The sequence below is a fragment of the Copadichromis virginalis genome, linkage group LG20 (genome assembly GCF_057382275.1).
Source record: "Copadichromis virginalis isolate Kocher_CV1m ecotype Utaka linkage group LG20, C_Virginalis_male_GT1.1, whole genome shotgun sequence".
Lineage (NCBI taxonomy): Eukaryota > Metazoa > Chordata > Actinopteri > Cichliformes > Cichlidae > Copadichromis > Copadichromis virginalis.
Window position 1 is genome coordinate 32,562,561 of NC_140637.1, and position 17,395 is coordinate 32,579,955.

Here is a 17,395-nt window from a genome sequence, read left to right on the forward strand (position 1 = left end):
CTTTAGCAAAAAGGAAAGTTTGAAGCCTAATCTTAAAAGTAGAGATAGTGTCTGTCTCCAGTTTGAGATGATCTGAGCTTCGTGACACGGTGCTTTATCCTGCTGGAAGCAGCCATCAAGACCAACCTAGTCGTCAACAATGGTCATGTAGGCTGTGCTATTTAAATGAGGCTCATTTGTTGCTAAGAGACTAAAAGTATAGGCCTTTTGTCAGTTCAGGCCCCTGTGAAGTGTAGCCTCAGTTTCCTGTTCTTAGCTGACAGGAGTGGCAGATGGTGTGGTCTTCTGTTGTAGCCCATCTGCGTCGAGATCTAATGCACTGTGCTCTTCTGCAAATTTTGTGTTCATAAAAGGTTGAACTGATGTACCTAATGAAGTGGCGGGTGAATTCTAAATGTATTATAAAGCTTTACTTATTTGTTCAAATGTGAGCCTGTACTATACTAGATATGTTAGATAAGATTCTGAATTTTACTTGCATTTACAGTTTAAATATAAACATTTTATTGATTGCAAAATAACATCTGAACTCTGTGCAGCCTTTTTACATGCAGTGGCTGCACCGAGTTACACAAGAGGTCCAGTTTATCTGTATCTTTTTTCCTCGCTGTATTTATGATCAAATATTCTGACCGATTTTTGATTTGAACCGTTTCTGGCTACATGTCACTAAACTCGGGAGCGCACGGACACGTCCTGCGGGCTGCCAGTGCACGCGTCACACCGGCCTCCGAGCTCGCGTTGCGTTCACTACACCCGTGTGTGTGTGTGTGTGTGTGTGTGTGTGTGTGTGTGTGTGTGTGTGTGTGTGTGTGTGTGTGTGTGTGTGTGTGTGTGCATTTTTTTTTTCTTGAAGCCGTCTGTCAGTCTTATCAACGCCTTAACTCACTTCCTGGTTTTTAGTACCCGAGTCTTCGGCGTGAGCGCGCGAGCGTGCACACCCCCACCACCACACACACACACTGAGAGGGAGGGACGGAGCAGGTCGCGTTGCGTGTCTGCGCCTCTGTGTGAACACTTTAACCTGCGGCAAGATCTCCACACAGATGTTTCCTCCGGTGCTCCGCACGGCCTCTCAGCAGACTCAGGTACGGATCAGCGGTGGGCCCCCGTTGCGCTCCTGTTGTAAAAAGTTTGCGAGCTCCTTCAGAGTGTTTTTCTTCCACAGTTCGCTGTCATGCAGCAGCAGCCGCCGGTGAGTCCTTGAAGGCGGCAGGACTGAAGCGGGGTGAATGTAAAGAGGTTCTCCTGAACTCTCAGGACTCCAGCCGCTGCATGCGAGGAGGAAACTTTGACTTTCTTCGCTGCTTCTGAACTTCCACACACGGAGAGGAGAGGACAGGAGGGGGGAGAAAGTTCCTCTCTCTCGGCTCTACCTGCGGGTTCCTCTCGCTGTTGAAATAAATCAGCTGCAGAATGTCTGACTCTGCATCCAGCTTCCTCCACATCGGGGACATTGTATCCCTGTATGCCGAGGGCACGGTGAACGGCTTCATCAGCACGCTGGGGTGAGTGTACCGTCACTGTCATGTGCTCTGTGTGCACTTGTGCGCTGTGGAAATGACTGTGAACACCTCCGTTGTACTTCTGTGTGCACACATCCGTTAACAGCCTGAGCGAAGCCCCCAGCTTCATTAAAACCTGAAGATGAGGAGTTTAAACTGGGTTCTGTAGATCGACACGTGGCTTCAGGTGTCAGTGCTCAGCGCTGAGTCGACACAGTGTTGAATGATTAGTTGTTGACTATCCGTCCCTGTGAGGAAGAGACTGGGAAGCATTCTTCCATCAAACAACATCAGACTCCACTTTAATCTTGTTTTCTTAACTTTGTAAAATAAAACATAACAAACAAACACATGGAAGTAAAATAAAATTAAAGGGTTTATATTTACTGGCACAACAACCCAAAACAGGAAAAAGATAAATAACAATGGATTGCATTTATATGCGCTTTTTGAGACTCTTAAAGCGCTTTACAATTCCACTATTAATTCACACACTGGTGGAGGCAGCTACAGTTGTAGCCACAGCTGCCCTGGAGCAGGTTGACAGAAGCGAGGCTGCCATATCGCGCCATCGGGCAGTAGGTGAAGTGTCTTGCCCAAGGACACAACGACCGAGATTGTCCGAGCCGGGGCTCGAACCGGCAACCTTCCGATTACAAGACGAACACCCAACTCTTTGAGCCACGATCGAATATTGTTAAAATAATGAAGAAATATTCTTTCTTTCTTTTTCTTTTCTTTTGAGCGGATTTATGTGCACTAGTCTCATCTCAGTTCAGTCTGATAATATAACCGGAGCTGACAGCAGCAGTAGCCTCCTTACAAGCTTTAAACCAAACAGAGAGGGTTGTATTGTGAGTGGAGCATTTCAGTGCTCACTCGCCTGACCATAATTTGGCACTTATGTTTTTTTTAAAAAAAGGATGCAATACCAGACATGAAATAAGTCCAAACTAACTCTCCTGATAGCAACAGGTGCACTGCTGCTGATGCATGTAAAAACACAGAGCACCATGCAACACAATTCAATGGAATTAAATAATATAGCTTGTTGGCCACTTGTCACCATAACCATTACAGCTTTTTAAGAGAGGACTGGACTGATATCTGATACACTGTTTCTTAGTTGTGTGTACCTGGCTTTTAGGATGTGTAGTTCAACCTTGTCTAATATAGTAATAACAGTTTACTGTTTGCAGTAAGGGCTGTTATATAGAAACGCTGACCTGGAAGACTGAGCATGTATCAAGACAACACTATGATGTCATTGTGTAAATATGCAGTCATTGCTAGTACATGTATGTTTCACAAAGTATTGTGTTTTTGATATTTGCCCTGTTGAAGTGAATTAGTTGTGGATTATTAAATAGTGTGATTAAACTGTGAGTATGCTGTCAGCGCCGGTTTCCTCTTCAGATCCACATCAATGCTTCTGACTATCATGAATTTAACCTCTTGTTTGTCTCTTCGCTGTAGTGGAACTATTTGTCATATTATGGTTAAAATATGACTGATATATATGATATACTGCCCACCACTGATTGTGAATAATATCCATAAAGAGACATTAAAAAAGCCTGAAACAGAGGAGTTATTATAGGTCTACGTGCATCAGGAGCAGCTGCTTTAATGCAGAAAGCCTGCAGTTAAAGAAAAAAGAGCAAAGACAATATTTGCATTTGCAAAGTTTCACAGGTGATGGAAAAATAGTCCGTGCAATGAACTGCTTTATCCAGAACTCCAGAGACGATAGATTGACTCTGAGGTGAAGAAGTGTACAGGCTCGTCAGTGTTTTGAAAGAAGGAAGGTGACATATGCGCATTTTTTGTTTTTGTGGAGAAGCTTCTGTGTGTGTGCTTTTCCCTGCAAACAAAGTGTGTTTTTGTGAAAACATACCAGACTTTGTCCTGTGCTGCGAGAACTTGTTGAACATATTTTTTAAATGAAGGCTTTGAAGCTTTTGGTTTTAGATTGATTTGGGCAGTGTGAGAATGAGTGACACCCACTGAAAGCAGGTGGTGCAGGTCAACAGTGGTGCATTGTGCACCCACTGAGTGTATGTTATGGATGGACATTGCTTTCAGGTCTGAATAGTGAAGCCAGTTTAGAAGTTTTTAGAAACTTTCTAATGGCCAGCATCAGTGGCCTTAATGTCTGCTTTGATGGAGGTTAATATGAAAGCAGCCCTCCTGCTCTGGGACTTGTGTAGCGTTAGCATCACCACTACAGCAGTAACAGTACACTTTATTATAAAGTGCCATAATCACATCACTGAATCTAAATGTATCAAACTGGACCCTTTTTCACCTTATTTCAGGGGGAAGGAAATCCCCACGGTCACTCAGTGATACCTTACATCTGTAAGGCGACACATGAACAAAACAGTCTGGATGAGAGACCCCGTTAAGATCCCTATCACCAGGGCACCGTGAGATCCCACCTACTCAAAAGTCAGATGGTTAATAATGTTCTTACAAGAGTAAATTTGTTACTGATGTCGCCAAACCTGTTTTAAAACTTTAACTCACATACTTGATCAAATTTGATGCAACAGTAATGCTGGCTCATTTAAGTCCTAATGATGCTCTAGAAATGCGTAAAAATTCAGCAGCCACCATTGGACCTGTGGGACACTCCAGCAGGACCACCTTCAGTATCTCTGCCTGACCTGACAAGTCTGTCTTTCTGTTGCTTTAGCAAGCAAGTTGATGACTAGACATTTGCTAGAAGTCATTATTCAGCTGCAAGAGTTAGTTGTCCTGGTGTGAGGCCCCTTGAGGGGCGGCGGTTTTAGGCTTTTGGACAGACTGAAATAAATAAATACATGCTATTATGAAGAAGAGATGCAGCTATAGTATTTTGCAGAAGTCTTGAGCAACCTACTATTTAGTAAGTTCATAATTCCATCAGTTTTGAAAAAGATCTCCAACACCACTGGTTGACACGTAGCCCCAAACCATAGCAGAGCCTACATTGTTTTACAGATGGTTGCGGATGGTGGTTGTACTTTCCTGTTGACGTCCTCCATACATATCGATGACAATTTGAAAAAATTAAAATTTAGATTCACGAGTCCTTAAAAGGTGTTGTTACCGATGTTCAGTTTAGTTGTTGTCACAGTAACTGGCATACCTCAGCCTTGGTTTGCTTCCTTAAGAATGGCTTCCTGACAGCCAGCCTTCGCCCGAGACCACTTGAAGAGGCTTCGGCAAACAGTAGGTAGAACTGGATCAACTCTAGGGCCAGAAGCAGACACGCACCACTGTGTTTTTATTGTGTTGAGAGCTACCCTAAGTATCAGGCTCGGTGACATCCCTACCCTCACCTCCTGTGTGATCAGCTATAGATAGATCTTCAGTCCTGCCACTTCTTTGGTCCTCCACCTGTCCACTTTCCAGCTAATAGCTCTGTGGGAATTTCCTCGTTGGTGCAAAAATACTATTTTAATCACTGTCAAACAGTTCTTCTCAGTTCTTGAATCTACAAAAACTTTTTTCACCGTACTGAAAATGAGTGAAATTAATCAGAAAAACAAATAAACCCCCAAATGACATTAACCATATATTTCAATAAGCGATTTCAACAATCAGTGCGTTCCTGTTATGAACCAAAATGTTTCTGCAGCATATCACAGAGTATTGACTGTGAAGTGTGTCAAGCATCTTGTCTTTGCCAAAAGGGTTTCAGAAATCAGCTAGAGTCCACTAAAGCCCTTTGTAGGTCGAATGGTCGTGCATGAAGGCTGCTTCAGAGTTAATGCACTCATTACACACCTTCCAGCTTTTCTGCTTGTATGTTACATTTGTTATCGACGAGATCAGAAGAGGAGTGCAACCGAGAAAACATTACTTTATGTTTTAGTGGTTTCTGATTTTTACTAACTTTCTCTTACATGTGTTATTTCAATAAAATTCAAAAATTACAGAAGATTGAAGTAAAGAAACTAGAACAAGTGCAACATATCATCTTTTTCCTAATATTGTCCAGAGTCTTCTGGAATTGCTGATGTTTCACTATCTCCAGCACAACCTTTAACACAAACATGCTGCATAGGGTAGTGGCAGCGCTGTCTGATTGCTTGGCAGGAAAAGGAAGTGGTACTCGGCATGTCCAAGAGAGATTTCCATTGCCAGTTTGTGCATTTGTCCCTGCTGTTGTTAATGTTCGCTTTATGAGGACTTTGTGTCTGGTCAAAACTTTCTTTAGGTTCAGATTTGTTTTTCAGGTTAAGATTAGAATCAGTATTCAGTAACAATAGGGAGGCTTTCACTGTTGCGTTATGGTCTTGAGAATGTGTTATGTCACAGAGTCCTCACAAAGATATATGTACCAGCGTTTGCGTGTGTTTCCTGTACCATGGTCTTACACGCACTCCTTTGAATTTGACTCAGTCTTGACCTTTACAGCTTTATTCATTGACTGCCACACTGATCTGAACAAATACAATAAAAACTATAGGTCAACCTTTAATAATTATGGTGACGTCACAGGCAAGAGTCATGTTTTGCCCACCCATTCGCAAGGGGAGCTAGACAAAATTAGGCAGGTAGTTTGAACATTGTAAGGGGTCTACCTCTAATCTTCAGGGCTGAAAGGAAGCCAAGTAGGAAGTGCAACAGAAAAAACTTCACTTTCTTCAATGGTAGTTGAGGCAGGGTGTAAAAAAGAAAATCCCCATATAGTCCCAGATGAAAACGTCCAGCTTTACAGTGTTAAAAAGAACGTTTATAACCTGGTACAACATACTGTTTTGGTGTTATCTGTATCTATATCCCTCAACTGTACAGGCTTTTTTTAACTGACAGGTTTTTCAGCACAGGCAGTTGTAACTGCTTATTATCTGATGGCTTTACCTTTCCAGGAGAGAGTCAGATAACATATTTGTGTTGCTGGTGCCTTTTGAAGCATTTGAAGCATTCAGGTAGAGTTCTCTGGAAATAAACATGGCCTGCTGTGAAGTACAGTTTGTCTGCAAATTCAGTTTAGGTGAGCAAAATTCTTAAATTTTATTAGTACTCTACAGTTTCAGTGTTAACATTATGGGCTGGCAGCAGTCTATTCTCTCATTCAAATATGGTCATTTCTGGCTTGAAATAGTCAACACAACAGCAGTCAACACTGAGACTTCAGAATGGGACTTCACCAACCAACACATATGGTCCATATAGTCTAAGCATGAACCCGGGGACTCTAGTAAACTCTGCACCTTTCCTTTCATACAAGTCCAAATTCACATTCTATCATTTTAATAGCTAGCAGGGGGGTGGCTGTAGCTCAGGGGGGTAGAGTATAGGGGTGCAACGATACACAACATTCACGGTTCGGTTCCATACTTTGGTGTCACAGTTCGATATTTTTTCGATACAAAAAGAACGTTCATGCCTTTTTAATTTGTCATTTATTAAAATTATAAATATATATTATAACTCAAAAGTACAGTTTATAAATTTAATGTTGCTGAAACAACAATATAATAAAAATAAACAAATCTATCTGATCGAGAAATCACTCATCTTTGGAAAAGAGAGTTTGTTACAGAGAAATGTCTCTTTCCAAAGTAAAAGCTATACTATACGCTTCTTCTGGGCTATATTCTCTGCAGCATATTAAACATATCAGGTCCCCATAAGGAGAATCCTGTCCTAACGGCTGTCTAAATGACTCGGTTAAAGTTTGTAGCATGCGTGCTTGTTGTTTTTGTCTGCTTCCACTTGTCTTTGCACTAGGATGCTGTCGGAGTAAATGTGCAGTCATATTCGTTGTGTTCCCACTAGTGCTGTCAGCGTTAATCTCGTTAAAATGACTCTAATGCCATAACGCGGCAAATGCGGAGTAGTCGAGCGCAGATCCACTGAGCGCTCAACACAGACAGCATCGTCAGAAGAAAAGTTGATAAAATAAATTGAAAATGTTGTATTGTTCAATACATATGCGTACCGAACCAAAAACACTGTATCGAACGGTTCAATACTGATACATGTATTGTTGCACCCCTAGAAGAGGAGGTCATCTACTGATCAAAAGGTTAGTGGTTTGATCCCTGGCTCCTCCAGTCTGCATGCCAAGTATCCTTGGACAAGATACAAACCCTAAGTTGCTCTCCGATTCATCCAGTATGAATGTTAGCTAGGAAGCTAAAAGCTTAGAGGGAAGTGTTGGTGTGACTGGGTGAATGTGGCATGTTGTGTAGAGTGCTTTGCGTACTTCGGGAGAGTAGAAAGGCGCTATACAGTGGGGCAAAAAAGTATTTAGTCAGCCACCGATTGTGCAAGTTCCCCCACTTAAAATGATGACAGAGGTCAGTAATTTGCACCAGAGGTACACTTCAACTGTGAGAGACAGAATGTGAAAAAAAAATCCATGAATTCACATGGTAGGATTTGTAAAGAATTTATTCGTAAATCAGGGTGGAAAATAAGTATTTGGTCACCTCAAACAAGGAAAATCTCTGGCTCTCACAGACCTGTAACGTCTTCTGTAAGACGCTTTTCTGTCCCCCACTCGTTACCTGTATGAATGGCACCTGTTTGAACTCATCATCTGTATAAAAGACACCTGTCCACAGCCTCAAACAGTCAGACTCCAAACTCCGCCATGGCCAAGACCAAAGAGCTTTCGAAGGACACCAGGAAAAGTATTGTAGACCTGCACCAGACTGGGAAGAGTGAATCTACAATAGGCAAGCAGCTTGGTGTGAAAAAATCAACTGTGGGAGCAATCATCAGAAAATGGAAGACATACAAGACCACTGATAATCTCCCTCGATCTGGGGCTCCACGCAAGATCTCATCCCGTGGGGTCAAAATGATCATGAGAACGGTGAGCAAAGATCCCAGAACCACACGGGGGGACCTGGTGAATGACCTGCAGAGAGCTGGGACCAAAGTAACAAAGGTCACCATCAGTAACACACTACAACGGCAGGGAATCAAATCCCGCAGTGCCAGACGTGTTCCGCTGCTGAAGCCAGTGCATGTCCAGGCCCGTCTGAAGTTTGCCAGAGAGCACATGGATGATACAGCAGAGGATTGGGAGAATGTCATGTGGTCAGATGAAACCAAAGTAGAACTTTTTGGTATAAACTCAACTCGTCGTGTTTGGAGGAAGAAGAATACTGAGTTGCATCCCAAGAACACCATACCTACTGTGAAGCATGGGGGTGGAAACATCATGCTATGGGGCTGTTTTTCTGCCAAGGGGACAGGACGACTGATCCGTGTTAAGGACAGAATGAATGGGGCCATGTATCGTGAGATTTTGAGCCAAAACCTCCTTCCATCAGTGAGAACTTTGAAGATGAAACGAGGCTGGGTCTTCCAACATGACAATGATCCAAAACACACCGCCCGGGCAACAAAGGAGTGGCTCCGTAAGAAGCATTTGAAAGTCCTGGAGTGGCCTAGCCAGTCTCCAGACCTCAACCCCATAGAAAATCTGTGGCGGGAGTTGAAAGTCCGTGTTGCTCGGCGACAGCCCCAAAACATCACTGCTCTCGAGAAGATCTGCATGGAGGAATGGGCCAAAATACCAGCTACTGTGTGTGCAAACCTGGTAAAGACCTATAGTAAACGTTTGACCTCTGTTATTGCCAACAAAGGTTATGTTACAAAGTATTGAGTTGTATTTTTGTTAATGACCAAATACTTATTTTCCACCCTGATTTACGAATAAATTCTTTACAAATCCTACCATGTGGATTCATGGATTTTTTTTTCACATTCTGTCTCTCACAGTTGAAGTGTACCTCTGGTGCAAATTACTGACCTCTGTCATCATTTTAAGTGGGGGAACTTGCACAATCGGTGGCTGACTAAATACTTTTTTGCCCCACTGTATAAGAATCAGTCCATTTACCAGAAGGCTTCATTAACTCCGATTTTAAAATGTCCACATCAGGAATTCCAGACATTTCATGCAAGTCACCATATTCAGACTTATACACAATGGAAAACATTTATGAAAAAATGCCTTCAACTATCTGTATTCAAGACCCCCAACATATTTAGTTTATTGCATTATAAAACAACCAAAGTCAACAAATGTTCAGATTTGTGCAGGTGGAAGATGAGAGTGTTGGGACTTTATTTTATCACCAATGAAGGTGACTCTAGTATAAATTCAAAAAGTTTGAATTTTACTGACACTCTAATTTTCCACAATAATGTGAAATTCCCTTTATTGCCCCTTATCCTAGTGTCCACTTATAGTACTGTAACAAAGAAATCTCCTGGGCCCAAATAAAGCATTTTTAGTATAGTCCCACACTATAAAATATACATCTGTAAAAATGTAACCACAACAATTATCCATATTTTCATTCTATGTAACCTTCATATCAAAACAGTATCAATGATGTCAAGTCCCCAAACGTCTGTGGTTTGGATAAGCATTACACACTAATGTCGACATGCTAACTGCTCAGTAGTTTGCCCATGCTAGCATCTTAGACAAGAGAAAAGTAAATATTTCTGCACTTCCTCCACCCTTTAATCAAACAAAAGGAACCTGACCTACCTCAAAGTCTTGCAGTGAAAGAGAACAAAAACACGGTCAGAGTTGAACATTTATCCGTTTGATGGAGGGTTTAACACACAGTTGTTTTCACATTTTATTGAACTATCACTTAAACAAGAACTCCTTTAAGATTAAAATCTCTCTCCGGGGAGACGTGGCCTGGAAAGCATAGAAGGAAAATGATAGAAATTGACCAGAACAAAACCAGACATGGGACAATAAAACAAAACAAAATACAAAAAATAACCAAATAGAGAAATATGAGCATGTAATACAAAATCCCTTATTACAATAACAGTTGCACTTTACAGAACCAGTTTCTGAGCAATTTGTGGCAGCAGTTTTTTTCTCTACACTCCATTTGTTTCTGTATTTCTGATATCAACTTTATGTCACCAATCTGTTTTGTTCCAGTGTGTGGAACAACTTGAGTGGGCTTCAGTGAGCACCAACTTTATACCCATCTTTATGATAAAATAAAGGGCCACCTGGTTCCCATCCACTAAGGTGGATGTAGTCACCATGGTGCCAACCATTCATTACTGAGGTCCCATTATGAAGCTGTTGTCATATACATATACTAAGGGAATCAATCAAAAGCAGGATTATTTTCCCCATGAACCGAGATGGGGATGGTGCTGTTTTGTTTTCTGCAAGTATTTGCATGAAAATGACAACACACTCTTGAAGAGCACAAAGGCCTAATCTAATCTCCTTTCATGCCACTCATAAGCCAAATGTGGCACAGTTGTTGATTTCTTTGTTTTATATACCTTAAGGGCCACATTTTGATGTTTTGGCATGTGTGTGGCTTCTGTTCACTCTTTACTTTGAGACATTTGAATAGGGAGTTCCTGCCAGGTGAGACAGTGAGTGAAGTATGAGTGGATGAACCTACTGGTTTCCCTACAGTCAAATTCAGCTGGATCAACACAAACAGGATTCAAACAGAAGCACTGAGCTGCTGAGGTAGTAAAGTACAACTACTAACAACACACTGCAGACACATGCCATCTTCGCTTTCTCAGAGAGATTAGTTAGTTGTCTCCTTCCCAGAAAAAAGATCTACTAAATAAACATTGTGAGAGCAACGTGTCAGCCTGCGATCATGTGATGGTCACAGGGGAACGCTACGTAAATGTTGAAACATCTCCGGCTCTCCTCCCTGCACACTAATTCAAAGCAGGTGGTGAGTAATGAGAACAATGAGCTGAAACATCATGAAAAAACTAGAATTTTTCTGGTATGCAAAACAACAATGAAAATTACAGGGACACTCCCTACTACAAGAATAGTTGAAGGACATATGCAGAGATGCTTCAGGCGGTTTTTGAGTGTTTTAGACCATTTTTTGGTAAAATACCCGTTCTTACCTTTTACAGAAGCAAAAACTGCAGTTTCATCGTAGTTACATTTTAATTTCAGTTATGGGTTCCAGCAAAAATAAAAAAAAAATGGAATAAAAGATGATTTTGAATTGAATCCCATTTTATTTACATATCGCCAAATCACAGCAACAGTCACCTTAAGGCCCTTTATATTGGAAGTTAAAGACCCTTCGAAAATAGAGAGAAAACCCAACAATCTGTCTGATTGTTGGATTCCTCTTCACTCACGTCTCCATCCGCCAGTTGCCATTGCGAGCTGGCCTCACCAACTCCCCGCTGCCACGACCACTGGCGATAAGGAAAGGCTGCTCTTCATAGAGGATTCACGCTCGGGGAGACTTTTCTGTTTGGCTCCCAGAAGAGCCTCGGGAACTCTTGCGTCGTGTTTGCATACCTCCACAATGGTATATTATTTAATCTTAAAAAAAATAAATAAAAATTGGAGATTTCCCGCGTACCACCAGAGAGAGCCCAAGTATCACTAGTGGTACGCCTACCACACTTTGAGAAAGGCTGCCATAGACCACTTAGCATTCATCCACATGTTGACTGTTATATTGCTCTAATAAGTCCCATGATGGCTAGGTGACTTTCAGGGTGCTAATGACACCACAAATGATGCCACTTGAGATTCAGCACTTTGGACTACTCAGCAGTTTCACCTCCTGGATGCCAGAGTCGAGCCGCTGCTCCTCCGCATCGAAAGGAGCCAGTTGAGCTGTTTCGGGCATTTGACAAGGATGCCTCCTGGGCGCCTCCTGGGTGAGGTCTTCTGAGCATGTCCCATTGAGAAGAGGTCCCGGGACAGAGTGATTATATCTCTCGACTTGCTTGGGAATGCCTTGGTGTTCCCCTGGACAAGCTGGAGGAGGTGGCTGGGGAGAGGGAGGTCTGGGCTTCTCTGCTTAGGCTGCTGCTCCTGCGACCCAGCCTCAAATAAACGGAAGAAGATGGATGGATGGATGGATGGATGTGGAGAAGATAGGACCCAAACCCAGGACTCACAGCTTGGTGAAGGCTGGTATAAAGGAAATGTGAACATATGGAAAATAAACAGTTCACATAAACAAATTGAAAACCATGGATCAGTGACCCATGAACCCTGACAATTACTGTGTTTTGTGTTCACTTGCTGCACTTTACTCTTCTGTCTGCAGCTGAGTTTACTAAAGTCACTTTGGAAAAGGATCTGGTCTCTTTGGTTCAAAAACTGAACCAAGGAGATTTGAGTTGTCACTCAGCATCATTGAAATCTGTGGCCTGCCAGTTCATTTGCTGTTTTCTGGGAGGGAAACATGGAAAACATCTGTGTTTATTCAAACACCTGGATCCATATTTAAATGTCTCTCCTCCTGCAGCAGAAGAAGGAGGGACAGAAAAACGAAACAAAAAACAACTATTGCCTTGGCATAAATACTGTTAAAACTACTGCAATTAAAATTTTCTCCATGTCAAAGAAGCAAAGTTAAAAAGGACTTTTATCTATCGATCAAAGCATCTCCACGCCTGACTGGGTGCAGTCGAAGCAGAACCACCCAGAGCTCCATCCGGCCGCTGCCTCCAGTTCTGCTGGTGTTCCAAAGCCAGTCAAGGGGAAATCTCTGGGATGGAAGGAAGCCTGAAATGAATTCAGTTTTATGAAGTATTATGATAGTGAGCGGTATTTAGGTCAGTGAATTGTTTTCGTGGAGTTTTTGTTTTGTTTTCTTTGTTTTTTTTGCTTTTTTCATGTTTCATATTTTGATGGAGTTTGACATATGGGCTGGTGAAAACAGGCATATGGATGCTGTTTTTTTCTTTTATTTTGGTTAAAAAAGGAGCTGAGCTTGAAATTAAAGCCCTCAATTTCTGTTCCTACTCTGACCTATGGCTGTGAGTGTGACTGATGAAATAAGATTGACACAAACAGGAGAAATGCAGTACTCAGCATTAGATTGGCAGAGGGCCTTGGTCATTAATAAGAGCTCAGAATAGAGATGCAGTTGTGGTGGTTCAAGCACCAGGATGTGTGCTGGGTTTATTTAGATAGACTGTGTGAAGGCCTTTGTATGTCAGTCCTGAAATCGTTGATTCTTAAAATGTGGTCACTTGTAGGGGTGCAGAGCATTTCAGTGGCTAAGTCAACACACCTGAGTTTGTGTGAATGGAGCAATCAAGAGCACAAACGTCCTGAAAGACATGCACACACCTGACAGGCAGACAAAGGGACTCACCGTTCCTCTTCCCTGCTGCTTTTCTTTCCCTCCCTCTTTTTCACCATTTCCCTTCCCCCAGTCATGTCTGTCCCGTATGTAACAACTGAAAATAAAATAAAATAAACAATAAAAACAAAGGTCAATCAAATGGACCAGTAAGGCAAGGCCGGGATGGTGCACTTGGTAAAGTACATCCGCTGGGCATCTTTCTCGGCCTTTAGACAACAATTATGATGACAAAACAACCAAACAGGACAGGCGGGCAAAAGAAAAAAAAGACAAAGGGACTGATTGGCTGTTTTTGTAGCTACGCTGGTATCACTGGGGGGGAAGAAAATCCCACCTCAAGAGTAGAAAGAAACATAAAGAGGATGTCTGGAAATCACAGCAAGTAGATGCGGCAGAAGGAAAAAAGGGAGAAAAGAAAACAAAAAGGGAGGCAAGGGAGGACTTTTTCAAAACTAGGGACAGTTTTTTTTAAAGAAAGACAAGAAGAGAGGATTGGAAAATGCCAGCAGAAAGAGAGGTGGAAAGAAAAGACAAAGGAAAGGAAGGAAAAATGCAAAATGCAAAGGAAGAGGACAATGATAAAACAGAGGAAGGAAAGACAGAAGCAGGAAAACCGAATTTACTAAGAAAAACTAAGAAAAGTTTTTGTTTCTTTCTGCTTCACCTCTGGCTTTGTCAGGTAAGGGTGAATAAACTTTTGCTAGAGTGAACTAAACCTGATTTGTGTACCTACCCACTGGCATTCAGCCGAGTAAACAAATGAATGAACGAACATGACAGTAGCCTCTGCACACCATCCATCCTTCCTCAGTTTGATTGTTTGTTTGAAGTGAGCTTATAAAAGCAGCTTTGTGACTGATGAGCCACAAATACGTGGACGTTGGAGCTTTTCACAGCCATTTTGCGGACACCTGATTTGTCTACAGGTTGTGGTTTAGTTTGCACCACAATGCAAAATATTATTCAGATAATGATGGTCGCTATGAGAGAGCTTCAAAACAAGCTTCTTTTATACACTCAGTATAATAATGCACAACAATGATGAGTGTGTCATTTTATACAGTCATGATAAAGGTGAGATCACCTTTTCAAGATTTTCCTTCAGATCAAAGACAAGCAGATGGAGAATCAGTGAGTCAGTGTGTTACACGTGTAGACATGTTTCCATCACTGCAGGGGACATTTCCTGGAGACTTAACTTAAAATGAACCTTAAACCAGGTATTCATTCTTAAATGGAGTGATTACATTAACGGGAATTGCTTTTAATCTCCACAAAGGAGTCAAGCCCCTACAATAGGATGTGTGACACACTGGTATCCTGCTGAAAGTAGTTAAAGTGCAAAAGTAATCCCGCTGTGCACAGCCTCAGTGCATGAATGTGTGTGTGTGTCTGTGTGTGTGTTTTGTAGTCACATAAATCTGTTTACACAGATTAAATGAAGCAATTTTCATAAAGTAAATTCAAAGATTTCATTGTTAAGAATTTATAATTGAAGGTGAAGATAATTATATTTTATAAGCTGAAATGAAGTTTTGGAAATACAAGTGTGTATTTGCATGTGCATGTGTGTGTGTCAGACTGCCAGAGGTCTTTGTACGTCTGTCTCCTGGTGTTTCCTAAGCAGCAATAATAACAGGGATTTACTCTAATGAGCACACGCACACGTGGAGTCATGCTCTGCATAGTCAGCTGTCAGCGGCAGATCCTTAAATAGTCATATTTAACACAAAAATCACCAAAAACAGAGAAGACAGACCCAACGGATGAAGCTGTATTTGGTTATGGAAAGTTAGAGCTCCATCACCTTACTTAGTGAGGTTTTGTAATCTGCTGAAACTTCAAGGAAGGTTGAAATATGTTGCAGAGGGTTTTTTGTTTTGGTACGTATGCAAGATGGATGTCACGACACCATGACATCCATCTTGGATTTGGTTGTGAGTACTGCTCTTACTGAAATTCACTGCCAGAGTAAATGAGTCAAAGTAATTTCATGTATTATAAAACTTAACGGTGGAGATATATTAGGGAGTAAGTCAATATTTTGTAACTGGGTCAGAGCAGCTACACACCTGCAGCCCTTGTGGGGTGTTCCCAGTCTGCAGTGGGAAGAAATAGTGTTGAACCAGTGACAAGGTCACGGATGACCAAGGCTCACTGATGCACATGGGGAGCAAAGACAGGCCCGTGTGGGCCTATAGTAGCTCAAATACTCAAGAAGTTAATGTTGGTTCTGATAGAACGGTGTCTGAATACACAGTGCAGCACACTCTGTTGTGCAGGGGGCTGTATAGCTACAGACCAGTCGGGGTGCCCGTGCTGACTAGGGCTGCCACAAACGATTATTTTGATAGTCGACTAGTCACCGATTATTTTTGCGATTAGTCGACTAATCAGATCATGCATCCATTGGACGTACAACGTACAGCTTATTGCACCAGCAGCATCTGCTCTTATATAACTATCATTAGCTTACAGCTTTAAGTGTTTAAGGTACGTGCTAACTAAAGACAAGATGAGTTTATTAAATTTTAATGAAGTTTGCAGATTGTTTCAGTGGAGTTTAATAAACTCAGCCGTCTGCTCCTTGCTATCTAAAATATAACAGCACACCGGAGTATATTCTCGAGCATCTCACACTTTTAACATTTATTCAGCTGTGTAAAAACTGTAACTTTAATCTCAGCCAAACCGATTCACTCACTTTTCAAGGCACTTTACAATTCCACTGTTCATTCACTCTCACTCACTGGTGGAGGCAGCTACAGTTGTAGCCACAGCTGCCCTGGGGCAGACTGACAGAAGCGAGGCTGCCATATCGCACCCTCTGGCCAACACCAGTAGGGGGCAGGTGAAGTGTCTTGCCCAAGGACACAACAACCGAGACTGTCGGAGCCGGGGCTCGAACCGGCAACCTTCCGGTTACAAGACGAACTGCCAACTCTTTGAGCCACGATCGCCCTGATCGCCCAGTGGAAGAAAGTGGCCTGGTCTGATGAATCATGTTTTATTTTTCATCACGTGGATGGTCAAGTGTGTGCATTACCACGTGTTGGGTGCTGGGAAACTTTGGGTCCTGCCATTCATGTGGATGTCACTTTGACACACAGCTTCTACCAATGTATTGTAGACCACGCACATCCTTTTGCCTTCCCTGGTGGGTGTGGCGTTTTTCAGTGGGACAATGCGTACTGCAACAAAACAAACATGGTTCCAGAATGCTTTGAGGAAGAAAAATCTGCATTTCAGGTGTTGACTTGTCCTCCATATTCTACAGATTTCAGTCCAAATAAGCATCTGTGGAATGCGCTGGACAAACAAGTCCAGTCCATGGATGCCCCACCTCCCAACTTACAGGATTCAAAGGATCTGTTGCTAACATGTTGGTGACAGGTAACACAGCACACCTTAGGGATCTAGTGGAGTTGATGCCTCGATAAGTCAGGCCTGTTTTGGCAGCAAATACACACAGACACAGTGTTAAATGTCGCTAGACTAATGGGCAGCACGCGCTGACATTGTTGCCCTGCACTTTGGTCTTCGCATGTTAACATTGTGGTGCGTTTATGCTCATTATCTTGTTGCAATTTGAATCCCTCACCACAAAGATGCAAACCAGAGGGTGGAGCATGTCTCTGAAGAAATCAGTGCTGCCTTTTAATGGATAGGGTGAACTCCATTCACTGCAAGTTTCCAGCTCCATAGCTACAACTCCCAAGGCTTAAATACCCCCCCCCCCCCTTACCCCCACCCCACTCCTTCCGAATGTTTCTTTAGCAGCCC

General features: G+C 42.3%; 1 protein-coding gene across 1 annotated transcript in view; it reads left to right on the top strand.

The window, feature by feature from the left end:
- Nucleotides 1-919: 919 nt before the first annotated feature.
- itpr3 (inositol 1,4,5-trisphosphate receptor, type 3) overlaps nucleotides 920-17,395 on the top strand; it is a 69,470-nt gene continuing 52,994 nt past the window's right edge. The window contains exons 1-2 of the mRNA XM_085444166.1: nucleotides 920-1,088; nucleotides 1,169-1,508. Coding sequence (XP_085300292.1) covers nucleotides 1,417-1,508 — 92 coding nt within the window. The 5' untranslated portion in view covers nucleotides 920-1,088; nucleotides 1,169-1,416. The remainder of the gene's footprint in view (nucleotides 1,089-1,168; nucleotides 1,509-17,395) is intronic.